General features: G+C 36.0%; 1 protein-coding gene across 1 annotated transcript; it reads right to left on the bottom strand.

Moving 5' to 3' along the window:
* Positions 1-3,451: 3,451 nt before the first annotated feature.
* Positions 3,452-16,086, bottom strand: LOC123543168 (signal peptidase complex subunit 3-like). Its single transcript, XM_045329260.2, has 5 exons — positions 15,906-16,086; positions 13,869-13,942; positions 12,171-12,247; positions 9,921-10,036; positions 3,452-9,028 (listed from the first exon to the last, which is right to left on the bottom strand). Exons 1-5 carry the CDS (start codon positions 16,046-16,048, stop codon positions 8,896-8,898), a joined length of 543 nt encoding a protein of 180 aa, XP_045185195.1. The 5' UTR covers positions 16,049-16,086; the 3' UTR covers positions 3,452-8,895.
* Positions 16,087-27,577: the final 11,491 nt, after the last annotated feature.

The following is a 27,577-nucleotide window of genomic DNA, read 5'->3' as shown; positions in this document are numbered from 1 at the left end:
AGAAGCTTCTCTTAAGTTACTATATACGAAGGGTGTTCAATAAATGCGCGGAAATGTGCTTTCATTTCTTTATTTCTGGTCCTATTTTGCTGAAATTTGAAAATATGACGGATATAAACATAACAAGAGCTCGTAGAACACGAAATCCCCCTTGATGCATTCAGTAATTGCACAAGGAACAGAAATTATTTAGTCACTGTGCACAAAAGTTCTACTGTTATAGGTCAAAGTGACCTTGACCTTTGACCTATTGACCTCAAAATGAATAGGGGTCATCTGCTGGTCATGATAAACCTCCGTATTAAGTTTTGTGATCCTAGGCCCAAGCATTCCCAAGTTATCGTCCGGACACATTTTAACTGTTCCAGGTCGCTGTGACCTTGACCTTTGACCTACTGTCAAAATCAATAGGGGCCGCCTGCTGGTCATGACCAACCTCCCTATTAACTTTCGTGATCCTAGGCTCAAGTGTTCTTGAGTTATCATCCGGAAACCGTTTAACTGTTCCTAGTCACTGTGACCTTGACCTTTGACCTACTAACCTCAAAATCAATAGGGTTCATCTGCTGGTCATGACCAACCTCCCTATTAACTTTCATGATCCTAGGCCCAAGCGTTCTTGAGTTATCATCCAGAAACTGTTTAACTGTTCAGGGTCACTGTGACCTTGACCTTTGACCTACTGATCTCAAAATCAATAGGGTCATTTGCTGGTCATGACCAACCTCCCTATCAACTTTCATGATCCTAAGCCCAAGCGTTCTTGAGTTATCATCCAGAAACCGTTTAACTGTTCTGGGTCACTATGACCTTGACCTTTAACCTACTAATCTCAAAATCAATAGGGGTCATTTGCTGGTCATGACCAACCTCCCTATCAACTTTCATGATCCTAGGCCCAAGCATTCTTGAGTTGTCATCCAGAAACCGTTCAACTGTTCTGGGTCACTGTGACCTTGACCTTTAACCTACTGATCTCAAAATCAATAGGGGTCATTTGCTGGTCATGACCAACCTCCCTATCAGCTTTCATGATCCTTGGCCCAAGCGTTCTTGAGTTATCATCCAGAAACCGTTGAACTATTCTGGGTCACTGTGACCTTGAGCATTGACCTACTGATCTTAAAATTAATAGGGGTCATCTGCGGGTTATGACCAACCACCCTATCAACTTTCATGATCCTAGGCCCAAGCATTCTCGAGTTATCATCCGGAAACCGTTTAACTGTTCTGGGTCACTGTGACCTTGACCTTTGGCCTACTGACCTCAAAATCAATAGGGTTCATCTGCTAGTTATGACCAACCAACCTATCAACTTTCATGATCCTAAGCCCAAGCGTTCTTGAGTTATCATCCGGAAACGCATTGATCTACATACCCACCGACAGGCCGACATCTGCAAAACAATATACCCCTCCTTCTTTGAAGGGGGGCATAATAAATGCGAATATTTAAAGAGAATTCCTATAGTTTTTTTCCTTTCATAGAATTTTTTTAAATTCACATATATGATAGGAAAATTTGTGCTGAAAACAATGAACAAATAAAAACAATAGGTCACCAGGCTTGTTTTTGTGAAAAATTGTTTTGAACACACCCACTGTTGCTGAAACTGCCAGCGATTTTTCAACATTTTCATAATGTTCTGCTTTTTTATAAATACCAACCAAAATATACACCCAGGCAGCACAATACGGTTTTTTCTTTTTACAGATTTTATTATATACTTATTTGATATCATAGTCATATTTGTAATACTCTAACCTTACAATAATGGGTACAAATGAACAAAAATATTGTTTCATATTTACTTTTGTGAACTTTTTTCGATGAAAATACCCATAGTGAAGAATATTTTTTTTAAATTTTGAAAAAACTCTTTCATAGAATTTTTTCTTTTTCTTCTTGTGTATAGATAATTGTATTGTCAGCATAAAAATGGCTAAAAATGTATGGGTCACCAGGCTAAATTTTATGTTAAGACCGCTAGAATACAACACTGTTCGGACGGAAATGGCGCGAACCTGGTCAAATTGATTACATGTATGTCTGCTAAAAGTTAATTTTTTTTTTTAAATTCTTAATTCTTTCTATAATTGAATACTAAATAATCTGAAAGGTGATATTGTCTTATCAGTACTAAGTCAATTATCTTACATTATATGAACAACACTGTCTTTGTTCTAAAATGCGATGTGAAAACACAACCACAAAAATAGCAAGATACCTGTCAGGCATGATACTTGTCAATACAACATAAACCAGTATCAACATTTGATTACTGATATAACTTATAAAAATGTTATTTCATTCAAAATTCCTCATATTTAAGATTGTCTGTAACATGTTTCAACAAATGTTGACTTCAGTTCAGTTTTCCATAGAAAGTGTCGGCTGCGCAGAAAGATGCGCATAAAAAACTATAGGAATTCCCTTTAAATTACAGATATCAGGACATGTACAATGTTTATTTATCGTCTCCTAGGCAACGTCTTTTCCTAAAAAGCAGCCAACGTCATTAAGACGCTGTCATATCGCAAAAAATTAATCGATACAACTCGTGATTACCACTGGTTCAATGTTTATCGTAATTAAATGCATTTTCTACACCTTCCTACCAATAAATAAATACTGTCCATATGATATTCCTGTCATATTCATGAAATGGGACACTGAACTGTGATGCCGTATCAAGAATCTCTTTAATTGATAAACGTAACTGAACGTCATGTTTCATGTCTGTACCACGAGTCGTCAGCGATATTCTCCTGACCACTTTTAAACGTCCCGTTCCACTAATAAACTTTTGTTTTCTTCTGGGCACTGTCCATTAAACACTTAGCAGTAAAGCATTTGTCTCTTTCCTTGATTTTCGATTCAAAACACAAAGTGTTATCTCATGACTCCGTTCAACACTGACTTTCAAGCGATGACCAACACAATATGCCTGCCAAACATTTTAATGATGTCACATTTATAGTTTGACGTTATTAGCGTTGCGCTTACACTTATATTTATATTTACCCAATTAAAGAAAAGGTAGCTTGAAAAATACGCCAGTGGCAAGTAATGTTTTAGCGCATGTAGTATAGAAAAGGAGACAAAATTGGGCCGGATGACGTCACATGACATTGCAATGGGGATTAATATTTACTTATTATTTATCCAAAGAAAACAAAACTCAGTATTCCCTAATCTACATTATATAGCAGTTTCATTCATTTTTGATGATACATGAAGAAATGAGACCACATTTCCGCGTATTTATTGAACACCCCTCGTATACAATATATTCTATATTTAGTGGGGGTTTTTTTTCATGTATTTCTGTCACATGTTAAATAAACGTCGAACAAAATTTCATGCACTTTAAAATACTTAACAACAGATTTTGAAAATCTCAAACCTATTCCAACACGAGACAAAATCTAAAAACAACACAAAAAGATACACACTTTTTACACTTTACTTTACAACAATAGAACAGTATATATAATAAGGTAATAAAATAAATACAAAATTTATTACCATTAAATCCATTCACCAAGTAACATTTAAAAGCTTGTGTAATTCATTCGATTAAAAAGAGAAGAAGAAAAAGATTTATGAAACAAATTCCACCAATAATAACAATATGACTATAAGGAAAAATATCTGTTAATTTATGAGAATGCTTACATCATAGTCAGACACACAATTCATGATTAAAAGCAATCATTATTAACTCTTTCATCCTTCACATATCAATGTACAATTCAGCCGGTACATCAGATATTTAGAAAGCTAACATATAAATTATAATCATTCATTATTTCATTCACATTAAGACAGTGGATCTGTAATGACACTTGGCAATTTCAGTACGATAAAATACTCACAATATGTAATTCGGCATTCATCCCACGTATATGTAGCTAAATGCACACACAACTATCTGCAACCTCCCGTAGACTGCCGAACTCGCATATGGAGAATATATAATTTACAAAATGTCATTACCGGTCCGCTACCTTAAACTGTAGATTGGATAATATTCGTGAGGGTTTTATTTTTGCCAATATTTGCAATCAGTGACAGGGGATTTCAAAGCTCTCGAGACAATTAAGAAGCATTAAAGCAGAAACCAATTCTTAACATGCGAATAAACCTAGGTGTTATATTTTCAAATCGCAAAGAAAAAGTGATGCGAAAATTACCAAATCCACAATAATCCCATACAGTATAAAACAATTAGAATATTAATCACAGGTAATATCCAGCATAATCACCTTACATACAAACAATAAGTTTATTGCCATAAATGTTTTTGGAAAAACAGATTTTTCTGACAAAATACTATAATAAATTTGCTTACAATAGTTCTACACCAAGACTTCTTTGCTAGATAATAAAATTTACCAAAAATGAATAGATATTCATAGGGAAATTGTCTCATATCATTTCTTAAAGTATAAAGCTTTTGATACAAAAACATACAAATCTTCCACTGACAAAGCCCTGCATTCTTACCAGTCTTAAAACTCCTACCGTTATATCTAATTGGTGGAAACTTGCTTCTGAGCAGTTTTGAAACTGACCAATGGAAAGGCTGCTTTCTGTGGCTGGCCTATATTTGCTTCAAGAATAAATCTAATCTACATTACATTACTGAACATCTAATTACAATACTAACGTAAATCATTCATCATTTGACTACATCTCTATCAAAAAACTTTTATATGAAAGGTGTGAGTGTATGAGTTGGATTTTACAACATAAAAAGGTCATATCCATCTATCACCCTACATAAGAGCAAAGGATCATAACTTTCTTAAATAACTGCAGCTGAAATTTGTACACATGTGATGAAGCACAAAATTAATGATATTTATTATGAAATATAGTCTTGCTGTGAGCAAACAAACAACGCTTTTCACCGTGGCTGAGCCTTTAAGATTACGGACCTTGAATCACTCCCCCCTCACTCTTATTACTATTGTTTCACGGGTTCATCATCTAACAAGAGTGTTAACAAATAGTCACACTACAAAACTGCTTTACTACTAATAACTAAACTACTTGCAGTAAAAAACAGCACCAAGTGTATTCCTACTAAAACATTGCGCAACAGTACTGTTTTACAATATATTTACAATTTTCAGTATCAGCTGTTACATGCAAATCACTTTGGAAATCTTATATAAGTTTTTTCTTATGCCCTTGAACATTCAATAATGCTGTCAAATATACTGGTTCTGTATACTGTGAAATCATTAATATCTAAGGGGGCCTACTTTTCATAGATTTTGTGGTTGAGTCAATCCGTAAAATTTAATTTTAATAAATAAGTATATTGCCGTAAATTTTATGTTCATAAGTTGGAATCCACTAATCCATATCCCAAAGAAATATTTTGCCAAAACCATGAAACTTTGTGCCCATGAAAAAAATTTATTTTACAGTAACTTCTAATAAAGACACCTCCAAGGAGCTACTATCACACTCTAAGGGCAGATATTTTCTTGCCTTGTAACATTTAAAAAAAATCTCTTTAGACAAACAAACTCTGTTGAACAAAAACATTTTTGTCTTCAAAGCAGTATCGCTCTAGAAATGTTGCACAGTAGTTAAATGAAATAGTGTTTATATGAATTCAAAACAATTATATGAGCCGCGCCACGAGAAAACCAACATAGTGGGTTTGCGACGAGCATGGATCCAGACCAGCCTGCGCATCTGGCCAGGATCCATGCTGTTCGCTAACAGTTTCTCTAATTGCAGTAGGCTTTGAAAGTGAACAGCATGGATCCTGACCAGACAGCTGGTTTGTATCCATGCTGGTCGCAAACCCACTATGTTGGTTTTCTCATGGCACGGCTCATATATACATTGTGACTGACAGCTAACAAGTCATAAATGCGAGGCCGAGTTTTGATAATTGTACATGTATGCATTTTTTGATTGAGTTAAATAACATACCAACACAATTATGTCATGTCATGACTTTTCCAGCTTTAGAGGAAGACTGTTACTCCAGGTATTTTTCTGGCATGGGTGGGCACCTGGGTACAACCACCGGCCTACCGCAAGCCAGCTGGATGGCTTCCTCTCATTAAGAATTTTATACCCTCAGCTTAACCCACATATGTACAGGGCAAGTGATTAGAAGTCCGCTGCCCAATGATGCCCCTGTACATGTGTGCATACCTGTAGGATTATTATATATTTCACTAAATGTCTCCTGTGTTCATAAAACACTTGTAAAACCTACTTTTGCTGTTTTGTCAAATACATGGGGTGAGCAGTTTGAAAAATTTATCCTACCATTTTAGTAGATGCATATTCCCAGTATTACATACTGTACAACCTCCCCATAGTAACCCTACAAGGAAACACTGAAATATGTTTAATGTAAAAGGATCATTACTCATATAGAGGTTAATGTACTTAGAACTTCAAAGGCCTGGCTTTGGAGGGAGATATTCACTCCTGAGAGGTGCTGTTAACACAGGTTAAATTGTACAAGAATTTATTAAACATACACATACACTGAAAAGTGGAACCTATCATATATCACAATAGCGGATTACATACAACATTTGCAATGATTTTCTGAAGACATCTATTTGAATGGCAAAGGTTTTATACCAGTGAAAAAAGATAAGTGAATTAGATCATAAACATTCTTTTTCAAGGCCGTAGAAATGCAAATACAGTGGAAACTCGGTATCTCGACTTCTAAAGGATTGTGCACTTTACTACGAAATAATGGCAATTAGACTTAAAATGATACCTTGTGCACGTTTTCGGAATGAGACTTGAAAATGTCTTCGAGATACCCAGAATACTGAGGTAAGCGAGTTCAAGTTATCGAGTTTCAATTATATCTCTATGTTTTAATGCTATACTTAAATATACAACATACAAACTCACCTTCTTCTATACAATATAAGTTAAATACACAATTTGTAATTAACTGACTTTGTACATATAAATTATAAAGATACTATTATATGTATGATATACATGCAACACCAGTCACGCTTAGAAACTGCAGGTTCTTTGCAAACTAGTGTCAAAAGCTGAGAAATCTAAAACTGGAAAAATCAGATATTTTTGCAAAGCGAAAAGTTCACTTATTTAACCCTTATCATGCTGGATATGATTGATTCTGCCTTTGCGACCAATGTAGATCATGATCAGACTGCACATCCATGCAGTCTGCACTGCATTCGGTCAGTATCGTTTTTGTAAACACCCCTTTTAACAGTTAATGGTACTGTCGAAATTGACAGATAGACAAGTTCATTACAGAAATTAAGCTGGGTAAGGCTGGTAGAAAATCAATGATATGGTCAACTTGTGACAGAAGTTTTCATAACAATAATAGCACTTTTCACAAGTATTTACTTTCATTAAAATGAAGATAGAAAATATAGGGAAAGTACCGTAAATCACTTGCAAAAATGTCTGATTTTACAGTATGCAAAAACACATCTGACACTCGCATCCAGCACTGTTACAATAAGAATGTAAATACTGTACCTATATAATACAAAATATACACGCATCTCAATCTATGACTGGAGATAAAAGCTGCTCGGTAGCTCTGTCAGTAGAGCACTGGAACAGAATTCCGAGGCCTTAGCTTTGAGCTATGTTCTGGCTGCACATTTTTATCATCCTGAGACACAAGGCAATTTAAATGTCTTTCAATAGACCTAAGTTAAACATGGAAACTGAAATTCTTTGAAGTAGTTTCCTTGGACTAGTCACACAAAAAAGATTCAATACTCAATAAGAATACAAAGATAACCTAACTGAATTAGAACTGATGAGGAAGAGAATGGCATTTAAAATAAAATTGATTCAGTGTAAACATTACTCACTGTATTTGGTAGGCACTAAATGACATAGATGTTTTTAAAATACAGTTACAGTTTGAAATGGAATGACATCTTGCTGTATAACATAGCACTATACATGTTCCTATGGCATCCTGAATATGCATTGTATAAATTTTCAACAAGTTCTGTAAAGTTTAATGAAGCTAACTGTGAAAAAGAGGAATAATATTAACATGAAATTGTAGTTTAGATCAATTCTTCCCGTAAGTTAATAACGATTTTAGATTACCATGATTAAAAAGGTATGGTGGAACAGCAAGTACAAGATGGTGCAAACTCTTAAACTCTCTGTAAACAGTACTTCTTCAATGAATGCCATTTCTTTCATATTTCTCTTTCGCTTTCCCCAACTGATTATACTGCTTATGCATCTGTGTTATGTAACCACTGACCTCCAACCATAGCACAAAGGTAGGGCCCTGCATTTTACTATTTGTAAAACACAGGCCAACTGCTATTTTTTTTAAAGGAAAATGAAATTAAAAACATTTTGCTTTATCATCAGGTTTTAAATTAATGCAACAAATTTATATCAAAACACTTCTTCAGCACTTTGTACACAATGTACTCGTAAAGAGTGGGCCTACTTCAAATATCAAACCATCCACCGTAGTTGATGTTGTGAAATACGACTATCCTCCCTTGTGTAACAAGTGAGTCAGCAAATGAAATCAACGGATACCGGCATGTTACTGGTTCCTACAGACTGGACACAAGCACAATCTGGTCAGTGTCAAACCCGAATAAACTAACAAGTCAACACACAGGCTTTTATTACCCCAAGTAAGCCAGTTTATTTGCTGCAATTTTCTAGCCCTTAGAGGACAGTGGTTACAAAACATAGAAGCAAATAAAGCACCAAAGATACTACTCAGATGCCTTTTTCCAGAGTGTCTTTATTTCTTCCATGTACCTCGGCCAACTCTTCTTTCCAATTCCTCCACCAATTTTGATTTTATCAATTAAATAATATCCTATAAAAAGTCTATGTCTATCCTAAAGCTTTAATCACTGGAATCTATTTGGACTGTACTCTTCTGGAAATTCGAATCTATGATGACCTTGACCTTGAATCTTTGGCAGAGTGCCAGCATTGGGTATCACATTCCATGACAATGTCAAGGTCACATTTTTATTGGCCCTGAAATATACAAAATTTAGAAAACATCAATTTCTAATTAGCTCACTTAAAACAGTTAGTAATAAAAAAGATTTGTCCCAAAATTACAAGTCAATATTGAAGGTTAACAAGCCTGAAAAACTTTAAAATCAAAAGAATCTCTGTACTGACAAAACAAAACGAAGTCAAAACAAAAATTTTGTTTCCTCAAATGTAAATGTCCTAGAGTAAGAAATAAATCAACATTCAACACAATAAACATAACAGCAAATTATAACATTTGAGCCGTGCCATGGGAAAACCAACATAGTGGCTTTGCGACTAGCATGGATCCAGACCAGCCTGCACATCCGCGGATGCGCAGGCTGGTCTGGATCCATGCTGGTCGCAAACCCACTGTTGGTTTTCTCGTGGCACGGCTCATTTGTCTGATTCATGTAAGTCAGAATGTTAACTACAACACCTAAAAGCTCCTGAATCTTTCCAGAACATTTTTTTTAAAATCAATTCATATTTTTTGACAGTATTTCTTTACTTTCCATTGATATCTGTACCTTTCAAAAAACATTATTACGTTATATCCTAGTAATAGGTACAGTAATATCAGATATTTTCACATGACCAAAATTTTGCAAAATATAGTCTAATAATAATTCTCACATGCTGTGAATTGTTCGAAGAGTTTTGTAATGACTAATTTTCAAGAAATAACATGAAACATGAAATTAGAGAAAACAAATTCCTCCCTAAAATTTCTGATTTTACAGAAGGTTATCTTGTTTTGCGCTTTGACATTGCGATCTTGCTCTTCAAATATCGAGATTTCATGCACAGCCAGAGTAAGACTGGAGGTGATAGCCCTAACAGAAGCTGAACACCATACTATAAGTTTTTTACAAAAACAATAACATACCTGAGTCCATTTCCAAAGTCCCAAAAGTAATATTTCGTGTTAGCTTTTCTATAATCTAGAATTGAATTCTCCCCACGTCGTATAATCTTGTCCCATATAACAACTTGATTCAATGTCTGAAAACAGAAAAATAAAACTAGAAAATGCTTTTGTAAAAAAGCGCATGTCTCCCCCAATGCAAAGTCCTATAGGCAAGAAGTCAATAGGGTTCAGGAGCGAAAGTCAAAGAGACACTGATGGTTGGCTGCAATAGGGATCATCTACTTGGCATGTCCAGTCATCCCGCTAAATTTCAACACTCTTGGCCTGGTGGTTCTCAAGTTACTGTTCAGGCTCCTGTGACCTTGACCTTTGATCAAGTGACCTCAAAATAAATAGGAGTCATCTACTCTGCATGTCCAATCATCCTATTAAGTTTCAACATTGTAGGTCAAGTGGTTCTCAAGTTATTTCCAAAAAATGATTTTACATGAACAGGCCACTGTGACCTTGACCTTTAATAGACTGACCCCAAAATCAATAGGGGTCATCTACTCTGCATGTTCAATCATCCTATGAAGTTTCAACATTCTGGGTCAAGTGGTTGTCAAGTTATTGATCGGAACTGGTTATCAATGTTCAGGCCACTGTGACCTTGACCTTTAACAGAGTGACCCTAAAAACAAAAGGGGTCATTTACTGTGCATGAACAATCATCCTATGAATTTTCAACATTCTGGGTTGAGAGGTTCTCAAGTTATTGATTAGGAATGGTTTTCCATGTTAAGGCCCCTGTGACCTTGACCTTTAACAGAGTGACCCTAAAATTGTTTGGGGTCATCTACTCTGCATGACCAATCATCCTATGAAGTTTCATCATTCTGGGTCAAGTGGTTCTCAAGTTACTGACCGGAAATGGTTTTCAATGTTCGGGCCCCTGTGACCTTGACCTTTAACAGAGTGACCCTAAAATCGTTAGGGGTCATCTACTCTGCATGACCAATCATCCTATGAAGTTTCATCATTCTGGGTCAAGTGGTTCTCAAGTTACTGACCGAAAATGGTTTTCAATGTTTGGGCCCCTGTGACCTTGACCTTTAACAGAGTGACCCCAAAATCGTTAGGGGTCATCTACTCTGCATGATCAATCATCCTATGAAGTTTCAACATTCTGGGTCAAGTGGTTCTCTAAATATTGATCGGAAATGGTTTTCAATGTTCAGGCCCCTGTGACCTTGACCTTTGACGAAGTGACCCCAAAATCAATAGGGGTCATCTACTCTTCATGACCAATCATCCTATGAAGTTTCAACATTCTGGGTCAAGTGGTTCTCTAAATATTGATCGGAAATGGTTTTCAATGTTCAGGCCCCTGTGACCTTGACCTTTGACGGAGTGACCCCAAAAACAATAGGGGTCATCTACTCCAGCAGCCCTACAACACTATGAAGTTTGAAGGTTCTAGGTCAAATGGTTCTCCAGTTATTGCCCGGAAATGAAGTGTGACATACGGACGGACAGGCGGACGAATGGACAGGGCAAAAACAATATGTCTCCCCCAGAGGGGGGGGGGGGGGAGACATAATGATCTACCCTGTCAAATTCCGGTGAATTATATATTGATATTCAGATTACAGAAAGTAAATTCTGACATAGTTCATTCTTTTTTTAATACTAATTTATTTTTTGCTTGATTGTGAAGCAAGTTCTGCAACTTATATAAGCTTATATAAACTGGTACCATTTTTCACGTCTTTGGTATGACGCAGCCGGGGATCAAACCCACGACCTCCTGCACTTGAACGTGGACACTCTACCACTAGGCTATTGAGGCTATCATTCTTTTACTGGAGTAAAAAGATTTTTTGTATGTTCCAATTAGGGGTCTGGATATTGCATAAACACTCATGGGTCAAGTCTATTTTCATCCATTTCTTGGTAGAAATTTACTAAGTTTATTAAATTACGGGGAGACTGACTTTGTTTTTCTCTTCAATAATCACAGCTCCTGCTGACTGTACAACAAGGGAATGCAGACTTGATTTTGATTTTTATCAACATTGTTAATACAAGCCGAGAGAGATCCGACAGAATGCACTGAAACTTGCAAACTTCCTACCCGACCCTAGTTTAAATTTCTTACTCATTAACTTCCTGAGCAGAAAATTTTGTGTAATCTTTTTAATCCATCAAGATCTTGCCAACATTCATTCATGCAAATTTAAATATATAAAAATTTATCTCAAAACAAGTAGACAAATGAATAATTACGTGGTCCTCAGTTGCATACTCTGCTGTCAGATACAGGAACAGCTGCTTTACGTTCCAGTTGAATATATCTGACAAATGTATCAATGGTTAAGGATCAAATGATTTGCGAAATGTGGTTGCGGGTTTGATCGAATCTCCTTTATAGATGACAGCAGTATTGGTTTATTCAGGACAAGGAATCCAGAAACATTTAAGTAAGCTTACATCATATTAAGGGGAAATGCCACAGTTGTGTGGGCTTTTTACATAGGCAAAGAAGGAAAAAATTTTAACTAGCGGGGAGAATTTTCTTAAACTTTGCATGATCATGGAGCACCCTGTTAGAAACAAATTTATGAAAAAAAAATCTGGGGGTCCCGGTGCTACTTTTTGAGTTATCTGCGCCTGAATGCGAGATATTTGCTCTTTTAGGTTATTTTCAAGGGCAGATAACTCAAAATCTAGCAAACAGATACCTTATTTCATTTCACATTACTTTTTGTTATTACATTACCAGTCATTATGCAAAGTTTTAAACCATTCTATCAAACAGAATTTTTGCTGTGTTTCAATGAGTTAACATACTGCTTTTTTCTTGAAAAAAGGGGCATAATTGGAAGAAATTTTCTATTTGTTTGCTAAGCGACTATAGAATAAAATCCGTCACCTAGAATTCCTGCAAATTTTGTACAGTTGCATGAAATAAAGTAATAAACACTAATCTGAAATCAAATAAAGTGTAACTAACCATTACCTTGAGTTATCTGCCCTTGAAAATGACCTAAGAGCAAAAAACTCACATTCAGGGGCAGATAACTCAAAAAGTAGCACCGGGACCCCCAATTTTTTTTTCATAAATTTGTTTCTAATATGATGCTCTATAATCATGCAAAGTTTAAGAAAATTCTCCCTGCTAGTTAAATTTTTTCCTTCTTTGCCTATATAAAAAACCCAAGCAACTGTCCTATTTCCCCTTAATACCATAAGCAAAGTAAGGTTAAACAATAATAAATATGCACAAGTACCTCCCTGATCATTATCAGTGTTCAGTGTCTTTTGGGACACTTCCAATCTCCAGAAAGTAATTATATGTTTTCTCACAATTTTTTGACCAAATCCCTCAAAAAAAAAGTTTCTTTTTTTTACGTAATTAAATCAAAAACTCTAAGAGGATCAACCAGTCCTTCAAAACAGAAAAAAAAAGCCACTAGCATTAACCTTTTATGTATCTTTTTTTAAATCTACTTTGCAATTATTACGATGCTAAGATTTTCTGTTGTGTTTCTGTTCGAAAGGTGGAAAACACATTTTACTACTCATACATAAAATTGGCATATAACTTTCCATAAGCAAAGGGTACATGATAATTGACGGAGTATAAATGTTCCAACCTTGTCATTTACTTGCGGAGAGCAAGGAATACTGGTATAGAATCGAGGAACACTAGTTAGGTTAGCTGACTGCTCAAAATGTAAGTGAGAAGAATATTTGCATTCTACACTTTCAAAACATGTCATTGGCAAATAAATATTAATTCTAGATACACAGAATGGTGCTTTAACAAGATTTTTCAACAAATAGCTATCATTTTTGCAGTATTTTCTAGGGAAAAAGGCAACTGAAACTGCTATTCAGGCCCTTTACTTGTCTACATAAACTGTTAAACAGAACTTTATGTGGAAAGACTCCCATTTCATATAATCAAATCTGAAAGGATATCTGTCTGTAGATCAAAGACCACAAATCCAAGATCATTTTTCTCTCTTGAGGCACTGTAGTCAGGAACATTTTTTCTGAAACACAAATATGAAATCAAAGTTTAAATCAATTTGAAATTTTTAGCAAATACATAAAATTTTGAATATAAATACCACATATTATTCCCTTATCAAATCCTCTTGGGGTTACACATTTCATAAAAGAGGAATATTTATTAACCCTTATCATGCTGGATAGGACTGATTCTGCCTTTGCGACCAGTGTAGATCATGATCAGCTTGCACATCCATGCAATCTGATCATGATCTGCACTGTTCGCTATTCAGCCATCTTTTTGGTAAGCACCCTTTTTAACAGTTATGGTACTGTCCGAATTGGATGATGGACAAGTTAATAATAGAAATACAAACATTCTGCAGGGGTGTGAAATCCCAATATTTTTCACAGTCCATGTGGACAAGTGAGACATAAAAATCCTCTTGCCCACAGTCAAAATTCACTTGTCCAGATTTTCAAGATTAAAACAGGCTGCTTTAAACTGCCAATAACTGTTTTTATTTTGGGCAAGTGTTTTTATGATCTATAGGTAGAAACAAAAGCAAACATAATACAGTGTATTACACTGTGACAAAACAAAAGCTATCAACACTTCTGTCTGCATACAAGGCTAATGTCGCATCCGCAAGGCTAGGTAACCTTCAACCGATTTAGTACAAATGTATAACAAAAACGCCATGCCGAAACATTGCCCATGCAAAGCCAGGTGAATTCAGAAAATCTAGACTCTTGAAATGATCCGACTCATTTTGAATCGTACTCATGATCTCTCTCTCTTCTTTTGATTTTTGTTTTTACCAAGGGACTAACTTCCATTTGTTGGTGACCAAAGTTCCAACAATAAATTTGTCCAAAAGTTGGTGAGAATTGTTTACATTTCCGGTTTCTATTCTTAGAGTTACAGTGTGCAAAATCACACAAGACCGAGACCAAGAGCCAATCAGAATGCCGAAAAAGATGCTTAATTTAGACGCAAGTGTATATTTTTTCCAAAACTGCAGCAATCGGGACATACTCGATGCCGGTTGATGTCATCCCTCTGTCATCTTGCCATTTTTTTTTTGTCAAGGGAGAATGTTATTGAAATAGGGGGAAAAAACATACTATTTTGAGGGGGGAATGGGGCCCGATATTCAGCCCCAAAGTTTGCCAAACAAGAGCCCTGACAGAAATCATTATTAGAGATGTTCTAACTGACCAATCAGAGAACTGCATTTTTGAGTACCTGCCAGTTGCCACTTGGGTATAACGAAGTATATTTACAATGAACATATAGTGACTTTAGAAATAAATATACACTATTTTAGAAATCAAATTAAGATTTTTCACTGCACATGCGCCAGATGATGCTACAAACAGGGGGCACGTTTCAAAGGGGATTCTCAGATCTGATGTTGATTGCAGTGTAACAGTCTCAGGAAAAATGTGCAGCCTCGACCAGGACTCGAACCTCGGACCTTTGGCTTACCGTGCCAACGCTCTACCAAATGAGCTACCGAGGCCACCCGATACGAGAACCGCTATGCACCTTCCCTCTTATAGCGAGACATTGGCACTCCTGGCCAATGTCTGCCGCAGACTGTTAACCGAATTCAGATGCACACCCCAGCCAAACTGCTTCGCCCTGCATGGGCTCCAAGGGTGAGCATCCCGGACGAGCCCCCAAATGTAACAGTTTCAGGAAAAATGTGCAGCCTCGACCAGGACTCGAACCTCAGACCTTTGGCTTACCGTGCCAACGCTCTACCAAATGAGCTACCGAGGCCACCCGATACGAGAACCGCTCAGCAATAAATTAAATTATTGAAAAACACCAGGGGTATATATGAACAGTAATTTGAAAAGGATTGAATGGTGAAATGGGAATAATTTAAGCCTGAAGGAATTCAACGTGTTTTATTTTTTTATTTTATTTTTTTATCTCAACCCGAAACTGCAAAAGCCGGCGACCCATATGTTGGGCCTTAATTTACAACTTACACGATAACTTTCCCGGTGTTTATCGCAACAACTGCCTGGTGATCATTGAAATAGGTTGATAAAAAGCACAGAAAAGTCAATCCTGCCATCACGCTCAGCGTGAAGGCAAAAATTGTGTTTAATCTTGCCAAAACCGTATTCATGTTTCGTTTTAAACAGGAAGTAAACGTGTCCTGGAATGGACCATTTAAATAAATGAGTTTTCGATTAAAGATATTTCTTTTTCTTTAGAATGAATACCAGTCAATACTGGCAAGAACTAAAACCCGTAATCAGAACCCGTGATCCGTGTCGTACCTTTTGTCGTTTTTGTATGAAAGATTGAATATCAATTTTAGTTAGATATCCTTTGTTCGAGATAATTGGGTATGTCTAATTATTGGTTTGAACAGAAAACTCCATCGTTTAGCTCCTTTAAAATGATTGTTAATTCTAGGCTCAAAACGACCAGTTTATATAAAACTAGAAGAGTATTGTTAATATACCACAGGTGCCAGACCATGATCTAAAACTTTACTTAATAGGCCTATATATATGTATATAAGATATCTTATATACATATATATAGGCCTATTAAGTAAAATATTAGATTATGTGTCTAGCGCCTGTCGTTAATACTTCTAGTAAATGTTTCAATTACAGAATGTATAAGCAAGACTTTGTATTTGAGAAATACTTCAAACTTGGGCCAACTGATCTAGCCGTCGCACTATGTAAATTCACATGAATCATAAATTACCTGTAGTAAAAAGGATTTTATAATATTGCTAGAGAACAAAGAATTTGTCAGTTTTGTTAATTAAATTGTATAAAGGTGATGAATTTCATTATCTCTTCAATATGCACTTACTTAATAATGTTAGAAAAATATTTAGACGACTAGTTACTTAAAACATCCTAATGCTGATAAATTTTCCAAACTTATGAATTGTGAGAATAGAGCGACGGCAGTCTTTTGTAAAAATATAATGTCTAGTTTTAAAAATTTTGAAAGTTTTGAGGTGATAGACCCGTAATCACACTTGGCATTATTCGAGTGACTTTGTGTTTTCCTTGGGCGGCTCGGCATTCTTTGGATGTAGAAGTTGCTTAATGTTCACATGCCTTTCCATTAAAACCGGAGAGTACTGACTCTACTGAGATCGTGTGCGGAGAGTTTGTAGTTCGCCGATTGTCATTGCAGGTCCACTAACTTAATAGCATTTCTCGTCCTCCTCGTACATTGTCAAGCATAAATATATCTTGTTTAATATGCCATGTTGTTTGATATGTTATGCTTATGTCAGATGGCCATAAGGGCATTGGCTTTCAATAAAACTAAACTAAACTAAACGTAGTGTACACGAATAGCTCGAGTCACTTCAAATTACAAATATATAAAATGTTATTTGAAAGTAAAACAGCTGATTTTGATATGACAGCTAGTTTGTATACAACTGACACAAAATGAGTCATTTTTAGTAAATATCTGGATTTAGTTGTTTTATCTGTACGTTTCATATTGTTCCCATCGCATCCATAACCGGGTAAAGGTTAAGTTAAAAAGTAAAGGTAAATTTTACTTAGCGTCGCACTGAAACAATGAACACAGGCTCTGTATTTAGCTTTTGAGCACACTATTTTAAGAATAGATAAACTAATTATACCTTACCCCCAGCAATTTGCTGGTACCCATTAAAGCTGGTCTGAGTTGACTGAGGCAATCGTGATAAAGTGCCTTGTCCAAGGACACACCGCAATGGGAGTAGTCAGGAATCGAAACCGGGGCCTTCAGCTCCATAGGAAAGCGTCTTAGCCCTCTCAAACCAATGCGTCTACGTAAAAAATATATTTTCCCGTGTTGAAAATATTTAACATTTTCCCGAAATTTACATTTTTTACATACAAATGTTGCTTTTACACTAACTAAAATAACAGTACACTAACACAACATAAATGTCGTGTCGCGTGCTGAAGAGATCGAAATACAACAGCTCTGAGAGACTTTTTACAGACGCTACACAGCACAAGCAATGGAATAGAAAAAGTGGAAAGACATGAACATTTAGACGTATATACAACAGCGAACCAACGGTATATCAATGCACAATTAAAAAGACATATGTGAGTTACAGTAATACATTTGGTAAATTTGTAAAAGTGTAATAATACAAAAGGGTTAGGCGGCAGATTTTATCAACATTAGAAATAAGCCCGTTCCTTGATGAGAAATGAAGATAAAGCCTTGATTTGTTACAGAAAAAATTGAAAGAACACTAGGTTACAGTAGTTCATATGTATTTTAGTATGTGATGTTTTATGAGCTTCACTGTGTGCCGACCTTACATAACTTAATTTTAGTTTGAAATTCATACTTGCTGCTTTTAACTACATAATTTGCTCTGTATCTTAATACATTTGCGAAAAGTTGCATGCATTTTAGTGCAGTAATTTGTTTTGCTATATTGTTTTCGGTGAAATACTGAGCCTGGATCTTCGTAGATCGTTTGAGGAGGTGGCATTGTGATGACACTCAACATATCAAAATGGCTACTTGCGATTTAAAAGATGTTAAAACTATAAAAACTAACTGCCTAAAAAGTGACTCGAGACAGATCACATATGGAGGAATGAATTAAACTCATTCAGGGAGACAGCTGTTACAACTCTGAGGAAAAGTATATGTTCCAGTCTCTAACGGATGTTAAAGGTGTTCGGTTTTGAAAGGAATTGTGGGTACCTCTTGTACTGCTGTCACTGATCTTCAGGTATTTGCCGATAGAAATGACATGTTTGATTCAAAAGAGCATCGATATCCTGCTTTGTTTCCTCCGTTCTTCCAGCGACCCCAGTGAATGTCCTTTATAAATTTGGTGACATACTAGTATCCTAGTGTTTTGCTGTGGCAGTCATTGGAGACGTAAATGGCTGCTCCGAGTTGGGACACTTGAACGTTTGATCTACTCATGGCTTGTTGGGTCACATATTGTCGAGGCATAAAACATCAATTAGGAATCTAAGCATGGCAGTGTATGTATCTACTTTCACTGGAAGTATGCATTCTCTGAAAATACAGATCTCTAAGTGCCCTGTTCTTCTTGCCATTGACATTCTATACATGTAGAAACCTTAATAGGGAGAGCGCCGATCTACGGATCGCGGGGCCGTGAGTTCTCCGTGACGATTTGTCATTTGATAAAAGACATTGTGTCTGAAATCATTCGTCCTCCACCTCTGATTCATGTGGGGAAGTTGGCAGTTACTTGCGGAAAAACAGGTTTGCACTGGTACAGAATCCAGGAACACTGGTTCTAGGTTAACTACCCGCCGTTATACTGTATACTAGTAATTGAAATACTGTTGAAAACGGCGTTAAACCCAAAAACAAACAAACAAAATCTGTACTTGTCGGTCCCATCGGAGAATGTTTGTGCGTGTGCTCACATATATTTGTTGCCTTTCTCCATTTCCATAGTGAGACCATAAAGTAGCAAGTCTGGCTTGATGATGCGATGTTAGTATGCACTTTAAATTGTTGGACTGAAACTAATCTGTTAGATTTAGCTTTCCAAGACTTAACTATAGGCAGACTGCCGTCAACAAAACTTGGTTTGGGATCATTTACTAGAGATGCCATTGATAAAGGCATCGAAGAGGTGTCTAATGACTGTGCCCTAGATTCTTGACACGACATCTACTGGTTCTGATTTACTTCCACCGAAACGGCCGACTGTTGACCAACGAGGAATGCATCCCTTAGTGTTTTATCCTACTCCATATTGATCTAGTTTTCGGAGGAGTCTTTCATGTGGTATATTGTCAAACACTGTGATATTTAACCCTTAGCCTGCTGGCGGCAAAGAATTCTGCCTTTGCGACCAGAGCAGACCAAGATCAGCCTGCAGATCCGTCAATTGATAAATGGTACTGCCCAAATTAGAAGATGGACCAGTCCATTATAGAAATTTAGCATGGTAAGGGTTAACTGTATGATGTCATTTTGTCCTCCTTTAAGCTACAGAAAGTGCTATATATGGGACCGTTGATAGGATCTTGGGTCTTAAAAAATCGCTATTTCAAAAATCCGCGATAAATGTCAAATAAAACCACGTGTCTATAAAAATGCTGCATGACATTACTATGAATCAAGTATTCAAGCATATTGCATAGGCCAAAGACCTCATGAGATCTTCGTGAGAAGATGGTATTCAAAGATACTTCTATTTTTAGCTCTAACGATCCCTAAAAGGGGACAAGCATCCCCATTAAAACACATTTTGGAGTGGACTTCATAATGCTACATCCCCAGTTTGATGAATGTCTATCTAATGGCTTTTGAGTTGTTCAAAGGCATTCCTTTTGTTAGTTGTTAGCCTCTACAAGGCTCAAAAGTTGAACAAACATGGCAGAGGAACTTATATGATGCTACACACCAAGTTTGATGGGTATCCATCAAGCCATCTATCAGAAGTCATTTAAAGGTATTCCTTTGTTTTAGTCCTAGAGGCCTCTAAATGGGACTTAGTGCCCTAGTTTGAATAAAGTTGAGCAAGGACCTTACAATGATGCAATAAACAAAGTTTGATGAAGATCCATTAAGCAGTTCATGACAAATTGTTTAAAGGTTTTCTATTTTTAGCTACAGTGGCCCATTTGAACAATTTGCGCGAGAGGACCTTACCAGGATGCTTCAGACCAAATCTGGGATAATTCTAACCAGCACTTTCTGAGTGTTATGTAAATTGTGGACGATGCACCCATACTGATAGCCAACCCTGAACCTTGGTTCAGGTAGCTTAAAATACCATAATTTACAAAGGTGAGACTGTGAAGTTTCAATCCAGTTTATGTAGCTGTTACTGGGATACAACTTGATAATTAGTCTGTTACATGCTAAACAGAAAACAAATATTCTAATCTGAAAAAGGGCCATAACTTGCAAAGGTGTCATTGCCCATGTCAGTAGAGTAGCTCTCACTTCTTTTGAATAGTCAAGCTTAAAAGTAATCAACATTGAGTTGTGATTATTGCACTGCACTTGCTTTTACTGACGTTGTGTGAAGATTCACAAAATCACTTCAATGGTTACGAGTTTTGCTCCTGACAAGTGGCAAAATCAACTCGAGCTGAATACAGCAACCCATATGGTACTATTATAGTAACCCTTTTTTAAGCTTTTTTCAGCAATATTTCCTGCAGTTTCATAGTTTGTTTTCAGGTTTTCCTAGCTGCCATTAAATATTTTTATGGTGGAACTAACTGAAATGGTATTTTATTATGCTCTTTGTTGTAAACTAATGCATGTAGAATACCAGTTGAAAAAAATACTAGTAAAAACCGTTATTGTTAACAAGAGAACCCTGAAGCCCTGTATTGCTTACCTGACTTTGTTCTTAACCCAGATATCCAAGTATCTAATTTGGCCTAAATTTCATAGAGACTAACATTTTGACCCTGTTTTATGTCTATGGGTATACCATTGAAAAGTTTTTCAACCATTTGACCTAGTGACATAGTTATCGACCTCAAGTATCCCACTTCTAAATTTGACCTGTATTTTATACAGGAAAGTATTCTGACAAGAGCTTTCACAGGAAAGCATTGCTCAACTATTCAACAGCTTTGTCATTTGAATGAATACAATGAATATTAATGTCTAAAAAGGTGCAACATTTTGTAAAAAAGTGCAAAAACAAAGTTATGGAATCTGTAAAATGCATGCAAGCTCGGACAAGTGTATAAAGTTTCAACGATTGAATCTATTCCCATTATTAAGTGGAAAAAAGGAGCATTATTTTGTAAAAATGTAAAATAGAGTAACTGTTATGGAACCAGTGCAGTGCAATGCAAGTCAGATCATCAAAAGTGAAAAAGTGTGTGAAGGTTTAATCTATTACCATTAGTGGGTACTCAGAAACTTGCTTACATACAAAAACTTAACCAAACCAGGAGGTCAACCCAAGGGTGAGTCCAATAGAATAGTCCATCTAAAAAGTGGCCTCTAATGTTCTTTAATTTGAGGTTTTGACCTAGATTTTTCCTCAAGTAATCCAATTACAAATAAATCCTAAATTTAAAACAGACAAACATCCCTACCAAGTGGATTGAAGATCTGGTAGAAAATGTGGCTGTTTGAAAGTTAACAATTTCTTCCTATAATTTGACCATGTCACAGTTTTTGACCTAGGTAATCCAATATCTAACTGGACCTAGATTTCATAGAGACAAACATTCTTACAAAGCTTTATGAAAATCAAATAGAAAATGTGACCTCTTGAGCGTTAACAAGGTTTTTCTATGATTCAACCTAGTCACAGAGTTCAAGAACCCTGGTTACAAGTTTTTAAGTTGACCTACATTTCATATAGACAAACATTCTGGCAAAGATTTATGATGATCAAGTTAAATGTAGCCTCTAGGGTGTTAACAAGGTCTTTCCATGATTTGACCTTAACACCTGGTTTTTAACCTCATATAACCTAGTTTTGAACTGAATCTAGATTTTATAGAGACAACAAAAACTGTCACTATTGGTGACAAATGCCCCCGATGCATGCCCAAGAATGCTACAGTTGTCTGTGCAAAAAAAAAATCACACATCATTTTGTGACCTTGACACAAAAGACTTGGGTTATAAGCTTGACACACCTTCTCAATATGGTTAACATTTGTGTCAAATTATTTTCAAATCCCTTGATAAATGGCAGAGTAATGGACTAGAAAAGAACACCTTTGACTTCTAAGTGTGACCTTGACCTTGGAGCTAGGGCTGAGTCTTGCGCATGACAGATCATCTGAATATAGGGAACATTTTTGCAAAGTAATTTTAAAATCCTTTCATCAATGGCAGAGTTATGGACAGGACAAGAAACAGACCATGTTAACCTTTAACCTCTAAGTGTAACCTTGAACTTAGAGCTAGGGATCTGGGTCTTATGCATGACATGTCGTCTCATTATTGTAAACATTTATGCAAAGTTATTTCAAAATCACTTCATGGGTGGAAGAGTTATGAACCAGACATGAAACAGACCCTGTTAACCTTTGACCGCTAAGTGTGACCTTGACCCTGGAGCTAGGGGTCTTAGTCTTCACATGACACATCGTCTCATTATGGTGTACATTTAATATGCCTTCCTTTGGGGGGCATAAAAATCATGACAAAATTATAAGAAGATCAAACAGAAAATGTGGTCACTAGAGTTCAAACAAGGTTTTCCAATAATTTGACCTAGTTTTTGATCTCATCTAATCACTTATATTTTATTTATATTTTACAGAGACAAAGTTTCAAGAACATCTAACACAAAATGTGGTCTCTAGGGTCTTCCTAATTTTTTTTCTACGATTTAACCTAGTGTTCTAGTTTTTGAGCTCTGTTAACCCAGTTTTAAATTTGACCTATATTACATGATATAGACAAACATCTTACCAAAGTTTTAAGAAAATAAAATAGAAAATTTGGCCTCTAGGGTGTCAACAAGATATTTCTATGATTTCTATGATTTGAACTAAATCTAGTTTCTGTAACTCAGTTTTGACCTTGTCCTAGATTTGACAGAGATAAATATTTCTATTTTATATTATATAAAGTTTCGTAAACGTGAGGTAAAATATGTGCCCTCTAGTATTAACAAGGTTTTCCTATTAATTGACATAGTGACCTAGTTTTTTACTCCAAATAACCCAGTAATGAACTTGTCAGAGATTTTATTGAGGGTAATATTCTGACCAAGTTTCATTAAGATGGGCTAAAATAGTGAATTCTAGAGTGTTAACAGCCATATTGTTGACAAAGCACAATGACGGGTACAGCGTGATCACAATAGCTCACCTTGAGCACTTTGGGCTTAGATGAGCTAACAAGAGCTGTCACAGAAGACAGCGCCCTAGACTATTTCGATGCTGGATAGTGAAACTGGGCACATCTGAGGAAGCTGGAGCTGTCACTGGAGTGTTTAATGACTTCAATAAGAATGAAGCTATTGGACAAAAGCTTAAGTCTATTAAGTAATAAGAGAGATAAAGATAAAGTGTATCAAAACTGTAAATAAGTATAATTCTAAGCAAAAAGGTGGATAAATCATGAAATATTGGTACAAGAGTGATTTTTGCACCTTGTATCATATGAATTCGGTGATGATGTGGAATAACAACTTCAAGTTTGAATTAAATCCATTTAGTAATAACTGAGAAATTGTGAAAATGCATCAAAACCTGAAATTTTAAGTACAAGAGGACCATGATGGTCCTGAATCGCTCACCTGTTCCCACATGACCCAGTTTTGGGTTTGACGTCGTTTTTTCTATTATTTGACATAGTGACCTAGTTTTTGAGCTCATGTGACCTAGTTTTGAACTTGACCTAGATATCATCAAGATAAAAATTCTGACCAATTTTCATGAAGATCCATTGAAAAATATGGCCGCTAGAGAGGTCAAAAGACTTTTTTATTATTTGACCTACTGACCTAGTTTTTGAATGCAGTTGACCCAGTTTCAAACTTGAACTAGATATCATCAAAATGAACATTCAGACCAACTTTCATACAGATCCCATGAAAAGTATGGCCTCTAGAGAGGTCACAAGGTTTTTTTTATTATTTGACCTACTGACCTAGTTTTAGATGGCACGTGACCCAGTTTCAAACCTGACCTAGATATCATCAAGATGAACATTCTGACCAATTTTCATGAAGATCCATTCAAGAGTATGGCCTCTAGAGAGGTCACAAGGTTTTTCTATTTTAAGACCTACTGACCTAGTTTTTGATCGCAGTTGACCCAGTTTCAAACTTGACCTATATATCATCAAGATAAACATTCAGACCAACTTTCATACAGATCCCATGAAAAGTATGACCTCTAGAGAGGTCACAAGGTTTTTCTATTATTTGACCTACTGACCTAGTTTTTGATGGCACGTGACCCGGTTTCGAACTTGACCTAGATATCATCAAGATGAACATTCTGACCAATTTTCATGAAGATCTTGTGAAATATATGGCCTCTAGAGAGGTCACATGGTTTTTCTATTTTTAGACCTACTGACCTAGTTTTTGACCGCACGTGACCCAGTTTCGAACTTGACCTAGATATCATCAAGGTGAACATTCTGATCAATTTTCATAAAGATCCCATGAAAAATGTGACCTCTAGAGTGGTCACAAGCGAAAGTTTACGCACTAACGGACGCACGGACGGACGACGGACGCTGCGCGATCACAAAAGCTCACCTTATCACTTTGTGACAGGTGAGCTAAAAAAGGGGGATAATTCATGAAATATTAGTGCAAGGGTTATGGCCATTGTGTTATATGATGTGAGTGATGATGTTGAGTAACTATTTTAAGTCTGAATCAAATCCATTTAGGAATGACTAAAATAGAGTGAAAGTGCATTAAAACTTTATCCTGAAATTCTAAGTAAAGGGGGGAATAATTCATGAAATATTGGTACCAGAGTTATGGACCTTGTGTCATATGATGTGGGTGATAAGGTGGAACAACTATTATAAGTTTGAATCAAATCCATTAAGCAATACCCGAGATAGAGTGAACGTGCATCAAAACTTTAACCTGTATTCTAACTAAAAAGGGGGGATAATTCATAAAATATTGGTGCAAGAGTTATGGCCCTTGTGTCATATGATGTGAATGATGATGTTGAATAACTATTTTAAGTCTGAATCAAATCCATGTAGTAATATCTGAGATAGAGTGAAAGCGCATCAAAACTTTAACCTGAAATTCTAAGTATAAAGGGGCATAATTCATGAAATATTGGTACCAGAGTTATGGATTTTAAGTCATATGATGTGGGTGATAAGATGGAACAACTATTTTAAGTTTGAATGAAATCCATATAGTAATAACAACAGAGATAAAGTGAAAGTACATCAAAACTTTTAACCTGAAATTTTAAGTAAAAAGGGGGGATAATTCATAATATATTGGTGTGAGAGTTATGGCCCGTGTGCCATATGATGTGAGTGATGATGATGAATAACTATTTTAAGTTTTTAACAAATCCATACAGTAATTACAGAGATAAAGAGAAAGTGCATTTAAACTTTAAAGGAAATTAAAATATATAAGTGCAGAACATTTTATACGGAATTGAAATTTGACGAGAGCACGAAAATTTTGCGCATTTGTGAATGAATTTGCATGAACATACAACCGTATTTCCTTCAACAAAATACTCCAGTTATAGAAAGTGCATTCCAGTGTATTCTGGTTTTTAGGTGGATTCCGGTTTAGTGTGACCACACCAAAAGCAGGGATCACTTTTGGCAGATACTATTATGAGATTAATTCCCATTTGCCTTGAATCAATGAGATTTTTGACAAAATGAATGGGATTTTTTCTTTTTATAATGGGATTTTACATTGGCAGACAGCTTTTATTACACTGAAAAACAAACATCTGTTTATTTGTAAGAACAATTATCTTGTAAATAAACAAAACATATCCTTTCAGAGACACCTTTTATAACTCTAAACTTCAGTGCCAGGAATTGCTGAATAGGTTGATGAAAGTTGTAACCAAGTCTTGGGTCCACATGCATTATTCCCCTAAGATTTTACTTCAAAGCTGCTTTGTCAAAGTTGAAGTTCAGTTATGTTTTAATCTTTCTAGACTTGATACACTTCCATTAGGTCAAAACAATGTTAAAGTCAAACTTACTTATGACCCTACCCTCAACCATTTCGTTTGGAAATTCGGGCGTTCAGCGTTTTTTACGAAGGAACTTCAGCGGGGGTTTCTCCACCATCTTGTTATTCTCATCGCTATTCGTCCGCGCGAATGAAGGCAGAAAGTTTGTCCTTCCAAATGCTTAAATTTCTGTTTCAGGTCAAAGGGAAGTAACAGTTTTCCCATAGACTTACATTGTAATGTTTTGGGTTATAGCTCTTTCCTAACATTTAAACTTTTGATGCCACCTACCCAGGGTGAAAGAACTATTCAAGACCTAAAAGAAAACAGCCAGAAATATATATGTTGACCATCATTTTTGTGCACTTTTTTCACCCGCAAGTCAGTAACCCCCAGTCCGGCAGTGAATTTTTGTTTACATTTCATGAAAATACCAAATCACTAAAACTAGCAAAATTTTCAAACAAAATACACTTCAAATATTTTTTCCTCCATTAATCATGGCTTAGGACTTCAATTTAAGAAATAAAACAGTTTTCAAACATATTCAACAGATATTTCACCAATGAGAGACCACTTTACATCTTAAATATTTGTCTCGGAATACCATATACTTTTTCAACCAATCAAACGCCCTGTTAGTTATTTCCCTTTGACCTAAATTCAATGGTATTTTGAAACATCGCGAAAACAGATTATTTTTGTCTGGTAGTCATAATCATCGGACGCTCTATGGAGATAAAAGCGAAAATCAAGCGCCTAAATGAACGTCATACGAAAATTAAGTAACGTCAAGACCACATTTCAGTGAAAAGTTGCAATTTCGGCAAAAGATCTACGGCCACGCGGATGCGATTTTTAAGCGCATTTGAGCAAAATTTATGCGATTTTCGCCAAAATAATGCGAGAATATCGCGGCAAAAAGTGATCCCTGCAAAAGCTTCCTTACAATTTTACAACATTTATGAACTTAAACGATGTAAAATCAGACAATTTTGACTAATTAAGGGCCAATAACTGGTTTCACTTAAACA

Source organism: Mercenaria mercenaria, chromosome 5 (assembly GCF_021730395.1).
Source record: "Mercenaria mercenaria strain notata chromosome 5, MADL_Memer_1, whole genome shotgun sequence".
Lineage (NCBI taxonomy): Eukaryota > Metazoa > Mollusca > Bivalvia > Venerida > Veneridae > Mercenaria > Mercenaria mercenaria.
The sequence above is the reverse complement of the archived record's forward strand: the minus strand, read 5'-3'. Positions and strand labels throughout refer to the sequence as shown.